The sequence below is a fragment of the Myotis yumanensis genome, unplaced genomic scaffold, assembly GCF_028538775.1.
Source record: "Myotis yumanensis isolate MYYU_CA2020_CCGP unplaced genomic scaffold, mMyoYum1.0.hap1 SCAF_8, whole genome shotgun sequence".
Classification (NCBI taxonomy): Eukaryota; Metazoa; Chordata; class Mammalia; order Chiroptera; family Vespertilionidae; genus Myotis; species Myotis yumanensis.
Genome location: NW_027223759.1, coordinates 31,137,974 through 31,157,315, shown reverse-complemented (window position 1 = coordinate 31,157,315; position 19,342 = coordinate 31,137,974). Strand labels below are relative to the sequence as shown.

At 43.1% G+C, this 19,342-nt stretch overlaps 1 protein-coding gene across 6 annotated transcripts in view; it reads right to left on the bottom strand.

Moving 5' to 3' along the window:
* Positions 1 to 19,342, bottom strand: part of DIS3L2 (DIS3 like 3'-5' exoribonuclease 2) — a 309,482-nt gene that overhangs the window by 64,894 nt on the left and 225,246 nt on the right. For all 6 annotated transcript variants that reach the window (XM_070422394.1, XM_070422395.1, XM_070422398.1 and 3 more), the window contains one exon: positions 4,423 to 4,656. In XM_070422394.1, coding sequence (XP_070278495.1) covers positions 4,423 to 4,656 — 234 coding nt within the window. The remainder of the gene's footprint in view (positions 1 to 4,422; positions 4,657 to 19,342) is intronic.

Genomic DNA, 19,342 nt, shown 5'->3' with positions numbered 1-19,342 from the left:
GAGAGCTCTGTTGCGGCACTTTTCATTTTCTGGGTGGTCTGCTGGCTCCTCCACTATACCAAATCTTATTCCTCCATCTTTCATTTCCAGCACCCAAAGAATGCCTTCTGAAGACATGTTGTATGAAAGACTCCATGACTAAGAGAACAGAGATTGATTCTACAAACATATCCAAGCACCTGATTAACAGCTTACTCTTGTGCAAAAATGATGACATAAATAATAAGACCAAAGGAGAGCCAAATAGAATGATTAGGCCCATCCTTCTATCTTGTACCAAATACCATACTGTATAAAATTAAATACCAGAGAGCTAAAATGCTCATTTCTTGAAAATAACTGTATTGGAGAGAAGGAATAGAAATATGAACTATAATTTGTAAATGCATGACTCAACAAAACTTACTGCTACATATAGCAACAGGGGTGGGGGGAGAATGCCATACCATGGCATCAGAGCCATGTTTTGCCATGAGCAATCCCTGCCCTCAGTGTACCCGACAAGATGGCAGAGCCAGCATCTCTGCAAGTGGGTCCAGGGACATGGGCTGGTGGGAGGAGACTGGCTGTGAAGAGGCTGTAGAGCTTGCAGAGTTGGGAAATTAAAACCACTGCTCTTTTTGCTTCAGGCTAATTAAAGCTACTTGACTGTAAATAGGGTAAGGGAACTGGTGCTAAACCGATTTATTCCTCTACTTCCGGCCACCAATTGGACCTGCTAAGCATGGTAGTAATCAAATGAATACTTTACTTAATTGCATGAAACCATCCTGAGAGCTAACTTAGCACAACTGTTCCCATTACCCAGTCCAATTCTCAGTGCAGCAATGATGAGCTGCTAAGAGCTGACTGGGTCTGCAAACTATGGACCACAAGCCAACTCCAGCCTTCCACCTGCTTCTGTATGGTCCTTGAGCTAAGAATGTTTTTTACATTTTTTAATAAATGAAAGATAATTAAAGGAAGAATACTATTTTGTGATATGAAAATTATATGAACTCTGAATTTCAGTGTCCTTAAATTTTATTGGAACAGCCCCACTCACTTGTTTGTCTATCTCTGGCTGCTTTCACATTACGACAGCAGAGTTGAGTACTGGAGACAGACCTTATGGCTCACAAAGCCTAAAATATTTACGATCTGCCCTTTAGAGGAAGCCTGCAGACCCCTGACTTAAAAGCTGGCTAGGCAAGGCCATCCATAATAGCATTCCACAGCAGCCTGGATCCCAAGGTACTTAAAAATTATTTCCAGCCGAACCGGTTTGGCTCAGTGGATAGAACGTCAGCCTGCGGATTCAAGGGTCCCAGGTTCGATTCCGGTCAAGGGCATGTATCCTGGTTGCGGGCACATCCCCAGTGGGGGGCGTGCAGGAGGCAACTGATCGATCTCTCTCATCGATGTTTCTAACTCTCTATCCCTCTCCCTTCTTCTCTGTAAAAAATCAATAAAATATATTTTTAAAAAAATTATTTCCATTAATGAGTTTATCTTGCTCACAGAAATGGCCACTAGTTTGAGCTTCAAAATTGTGCCAGGCAGGATTCATGTAAGATAGCTGAGAATTTAATAAAGGCCCCTTTAGTTTAGAGAAATTGACTAAGAAGATGAAAATAAATTTTCTTCACTACAACTTTCTCTAATTCAGAAAGTCAAAGGCTCATCAGGAGCCAGTCATATCCACCCTCTCACATGCTGAGGATCCTGAAGTGGCTCAGTTTCCTTCAGGGAGTGGGGCTCCTTTCTTCAGAAGCCTCCCACGGAGGGCCTCCCTCTGAGTGCTGTCACCACACTGAGGGTGTCAGTCTGGAAAGAAAGCCCCAGAAAGCTGTAGGTGTAGCTTCCTGATTTTTGTTGGGGGGTTTTTTTTAGCACCCTGCTACCCTCCCTTGTTATCCTTTCTGAAGGCAATGGCTAAGACACAGAACAACACATCAGAGTCAACTAATGGCATCTTCCTTCCTGGAAGGGAGGCTCCTGGGAGGATGGGGGTCAGGGAGCTCTGTGCACTTCCAAGGCCCGTAGGGCAGGCCTGAGTCATCCAGGAAGAACCTGAACAGGGCGTAAGGGCTTCCCATAGCCCCCGACCCCACAAAGCTCAGATTTGCATATGATTATAATCCATTATGATTACTTTGACTACAAACACATAAAAGTCCCTTTAATGAGAGTCTTTTTAAGAAACAGAGGGACATATGTATAATAAAGAAAATAAAACAAGCATGTGTTAAACTCTGGAATTAACATGGCAGCAGAAAACATGAAGGTGGGAAGAAACCACCTGGAAGGTATGTTACTCAACTCATTCAACCACAAGCACAAAGAATGCACTCAGCACCTACACTTGCTTTTGGGCAATGGCATAAAGGAGCATCATTTCACTGAGCTAGAATCTCTTTAGAACTCGGTTTAAGCTCCAGGTAAAAGAGACATTTGGAGCAGGTAATCTGACCTCAAAGGCAGTGCTTCCCATCTGTTTCACATCACAGTACATACAGAACTTGCTAGTACCTGACAGCACGCTAGGATAAGCAGACAGGATTGCTAGCAGGTGGTCCCTAGGGACTGAGGCCAGCCCAGGTAGCCCTGAGGGCTGAAGGTGCACCATTTCAGATGTAAGTGTGGCAGCTCTGGTCTAAGGTGTGGACTGCAATCACCAGTGGTAAAGATGCTCTGTACTTCTGAAGTTATTATGACCTCCAAACCATTGAGTCCTTACCTGACAAACAGGTACCATGCTAGTGTCTTCCACCTCATCCATTCTGAAAGTCATCACGGTAAACTGACTTCTCGGAAAGGTGACTTCTGGGTTAGCAGATCTATTCTGCATTCAAGGGCATGCTGTGTGACAAGGATGGTGTCCCCTCTTACAAAGGCCTCTCATAGCACCTTCTTAATTGAGGCGAGTGTAAAAACGCATATATATACTTTAGGACTGCTACCAAAAACGTGGACATCGTGAACTGAGGCAAACACAGCATCAGAGAGCAGCTCAAACAGCAGGCTATGCCAAAGGTCCGAAGAAAAATGGATTTTAGTGAAGGCAAATGCAGGCAGTCGGCACATGAGAACAAATGCAGTGACTGCCAAATGGGCCACTGAGCTGATTTATAAAGGATCTCACGGTGTCTCTGTCTCAGGAGGCTGATGTGCTCCTCCTAAAGTCCTGGTCCACACACTCATCTAGAGAACCAAGGAATCAACTCTAAGGATGCAAATCTCTTATTTTCAAACCTTCATTAACTGGAACCTAAGTAGGACTTTTTTTTTTTTTTTTTTTACAACTTAGCCTATAATAGATAAATATTATGTGATTTATATGAAGTACCTAGAATAAGCAAACTCAGAGAGACAGAAAGTAGAACGGTGGTTGCCAGGGGCTGGAGGGCAAGGGTCACAGGAGTTATTGTGTAGTGGGTAAAGTTTCTACTAAGAATGATGAAAAAGCCCTAACCGGCTTGGCTCAGTGGATAGAGTGTCAGCCTGCGGACTCAAGGGTCCCAGGTTCAATTCCGGTCAAGGGCATGTACCTTGGTTGCGGGCACATCCCCAGTAGGGGGTGTGCAGGAGGCAGCTGATCGATGTTTCTCTCTCATTGATGTTTCTACTAAGTAGGACTTTTGAGGGCTTGTTTTTCTCACTTGAAAGGAAAATTTTTCTCTTAAGTCAGCATGGTGTAAAAGGAGGAAAGGTGAACAAAGTGCTAGCTCTCTGGATTTCTTGCATATAAACAACTTATTTAACCTTTGGGGGCTTTGGCTTTCTAATTTATAAAATGAGAGGGCCAATGAGATACAGATAACTGAGTTACCAGACATGGCAACTTAACCAGGTTTGAATGACAGCTGCCTAAGTCCCAGTGAACCATTGGCATGGCTGTGCTACTCCAGAGCCATCAATACCATTCTGGGTCATTGTTTTCTTCAATAGCCAGCATTCTATAGTCTCCCCAGCTCTGTGCTTCCTCAGATATTAATCTGGAATTTGTAAACATAATTCTTTTAGGAAGACAAGGGATAAGAAGAAACACTTATTTCTTTAAGCCCCATAATCAGATACTGGTTAACTCCTACATGTCCATGTTTCCTGTTACCAGCTCAGTTAAGAGGGATTTAGCAGTAGAAACCGAGGTGAGGACCAAATACTGGACATACCTTCCCAGGTTAGGCCAGCTGGGAGCTTTGGTCTCACAGCCACCTAGACACCACCCTTTTCCTGGGCTCACAGTGTTAGGCCTCAGGTGCCTGCAGAGCTAGGGAGAGTGGGAGTTAGTTCCTGCCTACCTTGGGGAACATTGCTTCAGCGCAGTGACTGAGGAAACAAGGAGGGAAGAGTGCAAGACTGCCATGCTGAGTTGCAGACATGCTGGGTTCAGGCACAAAGCAAATCTGTTGGTAGCTCTAAAAAAAGGAAGTGACTGACCTGATCCAAACGCAGTGCACCGTCCAAAAACCGCTGTTTGCGTAACTCCTTCGCAATCCGGTGGAGATTCAAGACAGCCTGGTGTACCTCCTCGCTGGTGTGCTCAGGGGAGATGGGGGGCAGCTCCTGCTCAGGGATTGTCTTAGTCGGGCTCTCAATCATGCTCTGTGCGTGCTCATAGCTCAGTTTGGTGCAGGAGCAGATGATGGTCCGGCCAAACCACTCACTAAGGATCTGCAGGAGGACAGATTGTGAGAAATTGGTTTTCAGGTTTTTCTTACATGTGACCATTCACCCACATGCATTCTCCAGAGATTCCCTGAGCACTGGCTTTTTGATCAGAATGGTGTTAGGTTCTGGCTGGGTACAAAGTCTGATCCAATGTGGAAGCTGCTGCCCTCAGCGAGCTCAGCCTCTACCAGGCTTGGACTGGGCAGGAATGGAGTCTCTAGACGTCTCTGAGCACAGGGGCTCAGGCAAGGTCAAGCAGGAGACTGAGGTGAAGGGCCTGTAGGAGGAGGCTTTTTCATTAGTTTGGGTAGGTGGTCATCAATGTCAAAACTGGGAAAGAGAAGAAGGGATAGATGCCAAAGATGTGCAGATGGGGATTCTGTGGGTTTGGTAATGGATGTGATGTGGGATGAGGGAAAAGGTGGGGCCCCTGATAGAAACAGATAGCAAGATGCAGGAGAAAGAAAAAGTCAATTCCAACTTGTTCTCTTTGGGGCACTGATGTAGAGACAAAGGCCCAGAACAGTATTTCTCAACCTCAGCACTATTGGGCTAATTCTTTGTTGTGGGGTTGTACTGTACACTGTGAAACGTTTAGCAGCATCCTTCAACTCTACCCATTAGCACCTCTCCCCAGCCCTGAGTTGACAACCAAACCATCTCTAGACGTTGCCAAATGTTCCCTGGGGTTATCGGAGCAGGTTGAGACCCACTGGGCTCAAAGCAGACACACTGCTGAGGGATGGGTTACCACTGATCTGTATTTTATCCTTTCAGTTTGTCTCTATTTTCTATAATGAGCATTTATTACTTTTAAAACAAAAATAAAATGAACCTTAAACTATTCGGGGACTCCTGAGCCTGAGGTGCAGGGAGGAGACCTGGATGGCGCCATGTTGCAGGCAGCAGGGTGTAGCCCTGGGGCAATGACTGGTCTGGAGGTGGGGAGATGGCCTCCTGGATCTGAAAGAAAGAGAAGGCCGTATTCTCTACAAACTCCTTCATATTAGGGAACAAAAAGAAAAGCTGGATGATGAAAAACAAAAACAAAAACAAGAGAACTCAAAGAGACAGGAGAAAATTCAAGAGTGTCCGCTGTTAGAAAAAGCAGGAGACAGGGCAGCAGACAGGGGTGCTCAGAAGCAGCAGCAGACATACTTCGTGGCCCCTGGATGAGACGGACGCTGTTTCTATACTTTCCATACAACTACTTCCTCACACAGCAACGTATGAGGCAGGTGTTCTATTATCCTCACTCTGCAAACAAGGAAACGAAGGCACAGACCCATTGAGTGACCTGCTAGAGAACGAATGGCAAAGCCAGGAACTGAGCCCAGGCAGTCCAGCCCCAGAGCCTGAGCTCCTAACCCTTAGGCTATGTCAGATGCCACCTGGCCATTGAGGAGGATGAAAACAAAGGAAAAGACCTTGTGTTGAGCATTTGCTTATTAGTGAGCTTTATGAAGGCTATTTTAGGGGAGAGTACGGTACAGGCTGGGTAGATTTCAGACATGTGCTACGGACGGATTACAGAGACACTGTCATCCAGCAGCCAGAGCTCTGCCTTGCACCGGCCTCTCACACCCCGTGTGCCATTCAAAGAGCAGCATCTTCTATGTGAGGCATATGAGGGAAAGTTTGGGAAGTTTGGGGTTAAGGAAAGATGGACAGCTAGCAAGCAGTGGTGGCAATGTGTGGATGGCTGATTCCACAAGGATGGAAGGACAGGATGTTGCTGTTTGTAGGGTGAGGGAAAAAGCCAGTACAAAAGGAGGACCGACGGTGCCAGAGAACGAATGGGTCCTGGGCAAAAGGACTCCAGTAGGTGACTCATCCACGAGAGAGGAGCAGGGACCTGGAAGGGAGGTGAGAAGGATAGGGGAGGCAAGCAAGGTGATCTTGAGGGGAAGAAGAGGCAAGCCAAGAGCACTCGGATCCGATATTCCCAATCTATGGAGCCAAGTAGAAGGCAAAGAATGAGGGGGCCTGAGTGGGATTCAAAGGCATGAGGAAAGTGGAAGAGCCCTGTGATCAATGCCAATTCTTAAAATTTATCATCTGTAACCTGGCAGAATCAGAAGTCTACACTCCTTATCAGAGCTCCCTAACAACGCACGCTGCCTGCACTCTCAATTTGAGCCCCTTCTTCCTAACGGGCACCTTGGCTCCTTCATCTGTTTCCTTATCCACCTACACCCATCTCAACAGCACACATGAACACCACCAGATCTGCGACTATAGGGCTAATGAGAACTTTCCTATAATGCCTGCATCCCAGAAAACCTGTACTGCCCTTCTTTTTGAACCCACAATGGGTTGAAGTGAAAGTTCTGAAGAGCCATTGAGAACTATCTGGCCATGTGACAATGGCCTCAGGCAGCAGAACCTATCCTGCTTTAACACAATCCAGCGATTCTGGAATCACCCTGACAAACGGACTAAAAAAATTCTGAGGCCAGAAAAACTAGCCTGAAACCACCTTGTGGGAAGGCAGCAGAGAAGCAAGGATGTCCCCCACAGCCTCAGAGAGACGGCAGTAGGGAAAGAAGGACTATGGGGGCTCCCAGGGACAGCATGCCTAACAGCAAGGGAGGAAGGCCTTTCTGGAAGGAACACCTCATTAATTTCCAATTTGGAAGCTGTATTCACATCAACACCCCGTCCATAACCAGGGCCAGTGGCAGAAGACAAAAGGACATTTTTTCACGGAAAAAGTGAAAAAGACATAAGGAGCTTCATAAATAAAACCCTTCAGAGAGATCTTGTCCTTCCTCTGTCCTTTGCTTAATCGCAGGATTTGGGTCACTTGTTGTCTGCAGGTGGGCAAGCTTCCTGCATTCACTCGAGGACATCATTGTTTAGAATGTCAGACTGAATTCTGTGCCAACACCTACTGAAGGTATATGGTGAGGAGGAAAACCTGGTCAGAATGGAGCAAATACTCTAGCTCATGACCTACCTTCTGGCCCCAGGTAGGATAGGAAATAACGACACTGCTGTGGACAGCACTTCGGAGTATCTGGCCCTGGCCCCTACTGAACAACCTTTCACAGTTTCTTGAACACATTTGGGAGGACTGCATTATTCAGCCCATTTCACAGTTGAGAAAATAGGCTGGGGATTTGCAAAAGCTTCTAAGTGGCAGCCACAAGCAGATCTATATCTAAAGACTTAAGGCTCAAAATCTAGTGTTACTTGTGTTATATTTTAGCTAAAGATCACATAACAGACAAAGACGGTGGATAAAGGAAAGGAAGTACACCTTATATACTAGCCTTCCATATATATTACAGATACCACGTTGTGAGGACACCATGTCCTTGGAAAACTTAAATTCTATTTAAATACATTATAAAGTCTATCTTCTAAAAAATGTCAGTGCTTCATTAAGAAATTTCTGGTTCAAAAACCGCTAACGGGTAAATTTGTAATTTTAAGTAAGTAGGTGCAAAATTACTTCTACAGCAGTTCTGGTTTTCTGTATGTAAAGTATTTTTTTTTAAAAGTATTAGGAAGAGCCCTAGCTGGTTTGGCTCAGTGGATAGAGCATCGGCCTGTGGACCAAAGGGTCCCAGGTTCGATTCCGGTCAAGGGCACCTACCTTGGCTGCAGGCTCCTCCCCAGCCCAGGCCCTGGTCGGGACTCCTGCAGGAGGCAACCAATCAATGTGTTTCTCTCACATCGATATTCTCTCTGCCTTTCCCCCTCTCTTTCACTTACTCTAAAAATCAATGGAAAAATATTCTCAGTTGAGGATTAAAAAAAAAAAAGTATTAGGAAGAAACATTTTCCTGACTGGAATAAAACCAGTTTGAGGTGGCCAGGGGTGGGGATGGGGAATTTATGCTGCTTGGAACACAAGGCAATCGTCGTGTGTGTGTGTGTGTGTGTGTGTGTGTGTGTGTGTGTGTGTGTTGCAGGGGGTGGGGGTGGGGTGGGGGGGTGGGGGTGGGTGGTTAAGCGATGAGAAAAGTCCAAGGGGCCAAGAAGAACATGCCTGAAAAGGGACTGGGCAGAAAAAGGAGGGGCTTGAAGGCAGCGAGGAGAGACCAACATGTCTGTGATGGGGACCTTGGGACTGCAATGGGGAGAGGCAGTGGGGTGGTGGCTGGCTGAGGAGTAAGCAAGGATCCCCTCGGCCTACTCCTCACACTAGGCCCACAGTGATTAAGTAAGGTGCAAGTCACTTTTTAAAGAAAAGAGAAGACTTTGGTGAGATTAGAGAGTAAATAACAAGATGGAAGAACTGTCAGCAACTCACTGTATTTAGAACCAGCTGTGTCCTTTCCTACTGTGTGGAGAGGCCCTGAGGCACACTAGACCCACCAGAATGCACTGAGGAGGGGCCTGTGCTTGGGCCATGCATTTGCCAGCCTGTTTTAGTTTATAAGGCGGTTTATTTATGTGCTAGAATTTTCTGGAAGGTCTGCATAGAAAAAAAGCCTAACTGAGTAAACCGTGAGCTCTTCTGTCTCATGTCACCTGCCATCAGCCTAGTCTGCCAACCCCCAGACAATAATCGGGCCCTTTCCATCTTGACCTGTCTAAAGGTCGACTGTCTAAACTTCCAAGCCTAAGAGGAAGGAAATGAGGGAATTTCCTTAAGTGTTTGCCTTGCAACTGTAGAAAATGGCAGGAATGTGAGAGGAACCTCAGGTCCCGGATGTGGTTAGGAGACAAGAATTCCATTTCTATGAAAGTGGGTGAGGCCCCAAGCCTGAGCAGCCCTTGAAAAGTGTTCCCTTTACCATGACAGTTGCATGAGGGTAGGGAGGGGCAGTGGGACTCTCAGGTTGGTAGACAGGCTGGGAGGCCTGAGGAACTAGGGAAGGAAGTTGAAGGTGGGGGAGAGGGTAGGAAATGTTGGAGAGCCACAGAGAAAGCCTTCTGAGGACTGGCTTCAGACAGACCCAGGAAACACAAAAGCAGATTTTTAGGACCAGTGAGGTTAGCTCAGCCCCAGCCTTTCTTTCTTTTTAAAAATAAATAAACTATATATATATATATATATATATATATATATATATATATATATATATATAATTGAATTCAGAGAGGGAGAGAAAAATAGAAACATCAATGATGAGAATCATCGATTAACTGCCCTCTGCATGCCCCCCCATCCCCCACCAGAGATGGAGCCCACAACCCAGACATGTGCCCTGACTGGGAATCGAACAGTGACCTCCTGGTTGATAGGCTGACGTTCAACCACTGAGCAACACTGGCAGGGCAGACCTAGCCTTTCAATAAGACCAACCTAAACCAGCTCTCATGAACAGAGGTCCAGCTTTTCTTAAAGACACCCAGCAAAGTGACCTGTTATGTTGTTAACTAACTTCAGGGCTCAAGTCCTTAAGATTTAAGTCAAGTTCACTATTTTTTTTTTATATATATTTTATTGATTTTTTACAGAGAGGAAGGGAGAGAGATAGAGAGTTAGAAACATCGATGAGAGAGAAACATTGATCAGCTGCCTCCTGCACATCTCCTACTGGTGATGTGCCCGCAACCCAGGTACATGCCCCTGACCAGAATCGAACCTGGGACCTTTCAGTCCGCAGGCCGACGCTCTATCCACTGAGCCAAACCGGTTTCGGCAAGCTCACTATTAATAACTATTAAAATGCAGGAGAAAAGGTGATTAAAAATAATTTTTAGCAGGACAGTCTTATAAATAAATGATAAATGTCTTGCCAAAACCGGTTTGGCTCAGTGGATAGAGCATCGGCCTGCAGACTGAAAGGTCCCAGGTTCAATTCCGGTCAAGGGCATGTACCTGGGTTGCGGGCACATCCCCAGTAGGAGATGTGCAGGAGGCAGCTGATAGATGTTTCTCTCTCATCGATGTTTCTAACTCTCTATCCCTCTCCCTTCCTCTCTGTAAAAAATCAATTATATATATATATATAATATATCTATATATCTATATATATATATATAAATAAATAAAATGGTAAATGTCTTTTTTTTCCTTGAAAATATTTTATGTTGAATCTCAAGGATTTACAGCAAAATCAATGTCCATGGTTTAGCCTTCTGTTACCTTGAAGTGACCTTAGGGAAGCCTCTAATTGCCTGGGGCCTTAATTAGCAAACTGGGACACAGGGGATCAAGAACACAGCAGTTTTCCAAAGACTCCTCTGGTCCTCGGTGGTCTTTATAGGCCTGAGATAAAGCAATGCTGTCCTGCTTCTGCTAAGGACTAGAGATGGGCATTCTGGTAACTTTTCTATTACTCTCAGAAGCAAGTGACTCTCACTGGAGCTGCTTGGGCAAGACTCCCACTGTAGTGCCCGAGGATGTCGCAAAACAGTGTATTTCTTTACTACTAACTGAAGCCCCGCGTCACACAATGGTGCAAATGAACCTTGGCTCTATGAGCAGGCTGCAGACACCATGATGGCCCCGGAAAGCACATTTATTTTATTTTTTACATTTCATAGGACTTCCATGGGTGGCAGCAGGGGTGGCAGCAGCAGGGAGAGCATGGGAGGCAGTGGGGTGAACCTCTGTGGAGGGGTCATGAGGGGGAAGCAGGTAGTGTACCTTCCTGGTGTGAGCTGTGGAAGGTCCTCCTCAACTCCCAGGATAGGGCTCAAGAGGGCTGAGAAAGCTGCTGTGGATAAAAATGCCTTACCAAGGGGAACACCGTTCTAACTAAGCAGACTAACTCAACCAAGAACTGCAAAAACAGATATGCAATTCACTTTATGAAATCATTTCTGAGCATTTTAGGGAGTTACATGGCATTGTGGTGTGGAGGGGGAAGAGATTAATTAACAATGGGCTCTGCTTATAAGGATGTTAAAATCTAAAAGGACAATAGATCTGTGTATGGCTCCCAAGTGCAGATGACAGGTGCTGTAGGGATGCAGAGGTGGGAAAATGGGTTTTGACAGGCAGAATGGGGCCCTCCTATCTGAGCACCTTTGTAGGCTATCTACCCTGCACCATCTCTAGACTACAGCAGGGGCCCCCAAACTTCACTCCCTCAAGGCTTGCGAGTTAGTGGTGTGGTTCTTATAGTCCTATTGGGAGTAACTCCCTCACCTGGGGTTTGGGTTTTGAGTCTCCCACTTCCTTCATGACCTGACACTAAAAATCTGTTCCTCTTTCCTTGTCTTCAATATCTCCTTTTCTGTTCGCCTTCCCATACAGCCTACAAACAAACTCCAATCTCTCTCATCTATTTATTTTTAAAAAAGGAAAAAAACCTCAAAACAATTCTTACTACAATGGTCATATGCATTCATTGCAGAAAACTTAAATACAGGTGGGAAAAGGAGAAGAGAAAGAATCTTCTATAAATCCACCATCAGGAGAAAATTATGACCTGTTTCTATTTTAGTACATATGTACTTGTATGAATAGAGCAAATATTCAATGACTATTCACTAAATGAATGAATGAAGAACTAACAGTTTCATGGAAGAAGTGGTATTTTAGCTGGATCTCAAAGAATAAGTAGGATTCATACTGGTAGAGATGAGGGAAGAACAGCCTAAGAAGAGAGAAAAGCATATGCAAAGTCTCAGAAGTGTTGAGAACAAATAAAACCTTCGGTGGCAAGAGTAGGGGCTTGGGGGACTGGAGAATGGTGGCAGATGGTCATGTAGTAGAGGAGTTGGTGAGGTCTTTGCATAGCCTGCTCTGGAAACTGTCATGCTGTAGAAGGATGTTGAGCAATAGTGTAATAAGACCAGATTCAGCTTTAGAAAGTCACCTAACACCACTGGGGAGAGGACTTGAACAGTTTCTCTCAGCCATCCCAGAGGAGGATGGCAAGGACTTGAGTAGGACAGCGACTGTGGTGACAGAAAGGAGAGGAGTGACTAGAGATACTTTGCAAAGGTAGAGCTGTTAGCACTTAGAACTGCTGGGATGTGGCAGATGTGAAGCAGGCTAGAGGCTGAGAGTCTGGTTTGGAAGATGCTGATGCCGTTAACAGATCTAGAGAAGGTGGGGCTTGAACTCAGGCTGCAGCAGGAGATATTTTACTGAATGAACAGAGGTGAAGGGATGAGGAAAGGCAGAGGGGAATTTTGACTCACTGAAGTGGGGATTTCAGCAGATCACGCTGGCTGGTTTCCCTGATTTCCAAGAAGAACGGAAAGTCTCCTGGGGGAGCAGTGGATCTTGAAGGAAAGAGGAGTGAAAGGCAAAGTTGAAGGCTGGAGTCAAGAATAAAAATTTGAAACAGCTACACTGGCAATAAAAGGATTCTTAAGTAGCACATTGAAGGTTCAGCTGAAGAAGGACATTGTAGTTCTGCTACAGTGTCCAATATTCAAAATGGTGGGTGTTAGGCAGGGACTGGAAAGATTTTCCTAGACCATCAAGGAATGAACAGAGACTTGAAGGATGTTCTAAAGTGGCAGTTAGGAAAGTGCGACCTTGAGTGGAGTCAGGTCATGGAAGCTGGGGTGGGGAGCTGCTACATAGTGGAGAGCTCAGTTATGCAATAAAAACCAGCTGTTCCCAAAGCAGAGATGCTCTAGGAAGCGAGAAGAGACTCTAGCCCCAAGCAGAGTCTAGTTCATGCATTTCTAGTTGCGAAGACAGGGAGAAAAGAAAAGGAAAAAAAATCCTATTGTGAAGACTTTTTAGATTTTTTTCTGAATAAGCGACTAGAGCAGTGGTTTTCAACCTTCTGGCCCTTTAAATACAGTTCCTCATGTTGTGACCCAACCATAAAATTATTTTCATTGCTACTTCATAACTGTAATGTTGCTACTGTTATGAATCGTAATGTAAATATATGATATGCAGGATGGTCTTAGGTGACCCCCATGAAAGGGTCATTTGACCGCCAGTGGGGTCGCGACCCACAGGTTGAGAACCCCTGGACTAGAGAGTTTTTTTGTGTTTTTTTTTAAAGAGAGACAATACCTAATTTCTGACTTAGAAGGATCATCCTGACTGCTGAATAGAGAGAAGATGATTGGGGCAGAAGTGGAAGCTAGGAGAACAGTTAGGAAGCCAGTGTAGTCCAGGTGGGGGAGGGCAGCTTGGACCCAGGTGACAATGCTGGTAGTGGTAAGGAAGGGAATAGATTCTAGAGGTAGTTAAGATGATAAAATCGAGGACATTCACTGGTGGATTGTAAGAGGTGAGAGAAAGATCAAAGTCAACAATGACGTGATTTTTGGCTACATAAACGGCTGAAATGGGGTTGTTACTGATTGAGGATGAAATGGGCAACTTCTGGAGTACACCCTCACATTCTAACTTAGAAGGAGCAATGGCAGGGATATTGCTGGAAAGGCAAGCTGTGAAGAGCTACTATAATTGTGGGACACTTCCTTCAGTATTCCCAACTCTGACTTTGAGATATTACGATTTTAAGATCTAAGAACTTAGTTATCAAGTCAGATTCATTGCTTCTGACCTCCTTTAAAATGTAAGATAGGTGTTTTTACAAAAGTTACTTAAAATTAAGATGCCTCTGATGAGTAGGGCACTTAGGTATGGTCTCTGTTTTGTAGGACCTGAGTGCCAAGTGAGACAGGAGTGCCAGGGGTGTTCAGAATATAACAAGGGCACTGAACTAACATGGTCAAAGTGGATTTCATGGTACCCACATTGGATCTTACAAAGCACAAGGTCCAGTTGGGCTTGTTTTCCATATGACAATATATAGTCACAAATATCTAGATCAGAGAACAATGCCCTCACCACCAATATGTGAGAAAAATGCCAAAAATAGATCCTTCAGAATTTACTGATCTAAAAATCTGGGCACTGGATTAATGAAAGCATGTGTGACCAAGATTTTCTGCTGGATGTTTAAAAAAACTTGGTGGGTATTTAAATAAAAATAGCCTTTCTATAGCTGACCATGCCTACTCCAGAAAATAAGACTTTCCCGTAGGCTAAGGAAAACTACAAAACGTTCTCCACTTCGTCTCCAGGTGAGACTGGCACCATGTAGCAGTGGTACGATGCTGTTGGCCCTGCTCGGGCTCCTAAGTTCCAGGGCTTAGAAGCCATCACTACACACAAACCATCACTACACACAAACCCAGCATCAGGCTTTGGCCACCCTCCTCCTCATTCATTCAGGGTCCCTACTGGCCTGCTCTGGCTCCCTGACCCTCCCACCTGCCCCTCACCCTCACCCCATTTCATGCATCTTGACTATAAGACGGGTGGGGAATGTTCAGCCCTTGGGCTGTATAAGGCTCGAGAAATCATTTGGTCTGGCCCTGCCAAGACATTAGGAGTTAACTAAATGTTTGACTAAATATAGCAGGCTAACTTTTAAAAATATATTTTTTTATTGATTTCAGAGAGGAAGGGAGAGGGAGAGAAACATCAATGATGAGAGAGAATCACTGATTGACTAGCAGGCTAATTTTTTAAAAAAATAATTATTTTCTTTTTTAAATTTTCTTTATTAAGGTATTACATATGTGTCCTTACTCCCCCACCACTCATGCCCTCACCCCCCTGGTGTCTGTGTCCATGGGTTATGCTTATATGCATGCATACAAGTCCTTTGGTTGATCTCTCTCCCTTACCCCATCCTCCCATACCTTCCCTCTGAGGTTTGACGATTTTTATTGATTTCAGAGAGAAGGGAGAGGGAGAGAGAGATACAAACATTAATGATGAGAATCATTGATTGGCTGCCTCCTGCATGTCCCCTACCGGGGATTGAGCCCGCAATGTGGGCATGTGCCCTTGACCAGAATCGAACCCGGTATCCTTTAGTCCACAGGCCGACGCTCTATCCACTGAGCCAAACCGGCTAGGGCCAGGCTAATTTTTAAGTTGATAATTTTGTATAGCCCGAAAATGATGTTACAAATATCCAAATGGCCCTTGGCAGAAAAAAAGGCTCCCCACCCCTTCTGTAAGAGCTACTTATCGGTCACTACACCCCTGGACTAACGAACCAGGTTAACTCCCCATGTACTATTTGGTCTGGTAGGGTGCTTGGATGACCACAGTACAATAAGTGTGGTTAGTGGTTCCACAACTATTCCCGGTCCAAATCCCTTCACTTCCTACTTGGCTTGTTTGACAGAGGCCCAGCATCCCCTCCTGGACCCTGTGCCTACTTCACACCTGCTCTATAGGCCCCTCATGCCAGAAGCCTTGGTTACCAGACACTACCTCCAACAGAAACCCTAAAGACCAATTGAGCCTTCAGAGTGCCTCTTTCTAGTGCTTCTTTTATGACCCTCATATTTTAGAAGCTCATTAGATCAGGCAGCTTTTTATTCCTTGGGTCTGACCCTGGCAGGCATAATTCAGATTCATCGTTCTTTTCTGTTGATTCAAGTTACTTTTCTTCTATGGGCTTTTATTTTCTATTTAGTTAAATTTTTGCAAAAACAAGCACTTATTAAAATATAAAAGTAATATCTGTTTTCAAAAAACATTAGAAAACACAAAAAAAGTAGAAAAAATTACTCATAGTCTTACTACCCAAATACAACCACTATTGGCATTCTATTTTATTTCCTTCTGGTCTTTTTCCATTCATTTTTTTCCCCATGCATGTTCCCACCCCCACCAAAATATGATTACTGGCATACTGTCTTCACAATTCCTTCTTTGTATTTCAGATCAGGTTTGCTTCTTGACTCTCACAAAGGAATCTATTATCAGATATATAGGAGCTGTAAAACCAAATATAATGCGTGTAGCTTGTTTTGATTCCAGTCCGGACAAATCATTTGGAGGCAATCCAGGAAATGTAATTATGGAATGGATTCTGGACATGACACCAAGGTACTAGCATATTGTTGGTGTGCTAACAGCATTGTGCTTACAATAAGAAAGTGTCCACGTTTTTTTAGAATCACATATCAAAATATGTTATGAGAGTAATGACATGATGCCTATGTTTGTTTTAAAGTACTTTAGCAAAGAAAAAAATGTTGATATAGTTGAATCTGGGAGCAGGGATGGTGGGGTTATTGTATGCTTGAAATTTTACAAAATAAAAATGAGAAGATTGAAGTATCCAGAGTTCACACAGTCAAATAGTTTTAAAAGCTTGTTATGAAGATAGTAGCCCTCTGTCCCTCTCTCTCTTCTGCCCCGCCCACAGGGTAATCACTTCCACCTTGTTCAGCAGATCAGATTATTTTGGCATTACTTTCATTATTTTTGTATAGCCTGCTTGATTTCTGCTTCTTGATTTTTCAGTTTTAGACATTATTCACAAACTTTTCACTATAGAAGAAGAGAATTTATTTTTCTTTCCACATACACTCTTCCCCTAATCAAACCCACATAATTGTTCCAGGCCCTCATCCTCCCAATAAAGTTACATAATAAACTATCAGCATTAACTATTATGATTATGTAGATACAAAGTGTTACTTTTTTTTCCCTACACAACTTTTATTTTCACTGAATTTAATAACTGTCTTGTTTTAATTTGCTGGTTTTTCTGTATACTATGTACATTGATCCACTCCAGATTACCAACTGTATAGAACAGTGGTTCTCATGGTCTGGGGACTCCTGGTGGTCTCTGAGACCCTTTCAGGGACCCATAAGGTCAAAATTATTTTCATAATCGTACTAAGGCATTATTTGCCCTTTTCCGTGTATTGACATTTACACCGATGGTACAAAAGCACTGGGAGGGAAAACTGCTGTTGCCTTGGCATGAATCCAGCCATTGCAACAAAGGGTACCAGTGGTAAAAAAACTCATCACACTTCACACTCTCAGGGAAAAACAGCTAGTTCACTTAAGAATGTTTTTGATTAAGCAGTAGAAGTTATTAACTATATTATGTCTCAACCCTTTAGTGCTTGTTTTATCACTTATTCTGCATGCCAAAGTATGATGATTATCTTGAGGAAAAGCATTTATATAACTTCAAGTTGTGAGCTAAACTGATTGCTTTTTTTATGGAATATCACTTTTACTTGAAGGAACAACTGACACACAAACTATGATTATTTGGCACTTCAAGGAAAACAACTGACATTATTTATTACCAATGATAAAATTTGTACTTTTACAAAAATAAGAATTTTGGAAACCTTGTATCTGACACATAATACACACATTTCCTAAAAGACTTGTCTAAGATCAGTAGTAATATTAACAAATGTGATTTCTTGATATCATATAATGAAATGTGTCCACATTTAGAAGATCAGTATAACAAACCAGTATTTTCTAAATGATCTAAATTTCTAAATACATGATTAAAAAAATCATGCATAAAAGATCCATTCAGAGTGTAAGACAGACCAATAGATTATACTAGAACCCAGTAAAAAAAAAAAATCAATTGATATTATATTAGTCTGCTAGAGCTATCATAACAACATACCACAGACTGGGTGGCTTAAGCACAGATATTTCTCTCATTTCTAAAGGCTAGAAGTCCAAGATAAGGTGCTAGCTGATTCAGCTTCTGGTGAGAACTCTCTTCCTAGCTTTCAGAAGGTCATTTTCTCACTATGTCCTCACATGGCAGGGAGAGAGAGTAAGCCCTCTGGTTTTTTCTTATAAGGGTACTAATCCTATCATTTTTATCAGGGCTCCACCCTCAAGACCTAATTTAACTTTAATTATCTCCTTAAAAGCCATACCTCCAAATACAGTCACATCCACGGTTAGGGTTTCAACGTATGAATTTGGGGAGGAGTGAGGCACAATTCAGTCTACAGCAGATATGGTTTCAGAGTCTAGATTGCATTTGACATTTAAGAGATTACTGTCAAATTCTTGTATAGTATAAACAAATATCCACAATTATTTGAATAAAGCTATTAAGACACTCCTTTCTTTTTAAACTACGTATCTGTCTGAAGCCAGATTTTCTTCACATACTTCAACTAAAAGAACTTATCCCAATAGACTGAATACAGAAGTACATGTGAGAACCCAGTACAATGTCATCTAAGAAAGACATGAAAGAAATTTCCAAAAATGTAAAAAAAAACCTTTTCTCCTAATTTTGTTTTAGAAAATAGTTATTTTCCACAAAATGTTATTTATATCAACATATAATGAATTGAATTTATTTTAGTTAAAATAAGTGAATGTCTAAAATTTAATCAGTTTTTATTTCTAATAGGGTAAGCTACATAAAAGATCTTTGAGGTCTTCAATCATTTTTTAGTGCAACAGGTCCTGAGATAACTGCCTGAGATAGAAGCTTGATAACTGCCAGACTAAATCATTTGTTAAGAAATTCAGATACACAAATATTTTAACTATTTCATTTTCTCAAAGATATCTCTCCTAGAGCCTTCTACACCATGTAGAGCTATATCTTAGTAACTTTCTTCACCATCACCTTGGTCAGGTGTCAGCAAGTTATGGCGTGTGGGCCAAATCCAGCCTGCACCTGTTTTTTAAGTAAAGTTTTACTGGAACACAGCCATGCTCACTCATTTATGTATTGGTTTTTGTTGTTGTTTTTTACTGCTACAAGGGCAAAGTTGAGTAGTTGCGACAGACACCAAATGGCCTATAAAGCTAACAATATTTACTGTTTGGTCCTCTATGGGAAAAGTTTGTCGACTTATGATCTAGGCGATTTTTTCACTTCTTTCCTGTGTTGGTTTATTTGTTTCTTAAATCCCATGTCTTCCTCCTTCCTGATTTACTCTTTAATTTTGGTGAAGCACATCTTCTGGTAGCTTCTTGAGAAAGGATGTATAAGAGGTACTTTTTTTGAGACCTTGCATATCTGAAAATATC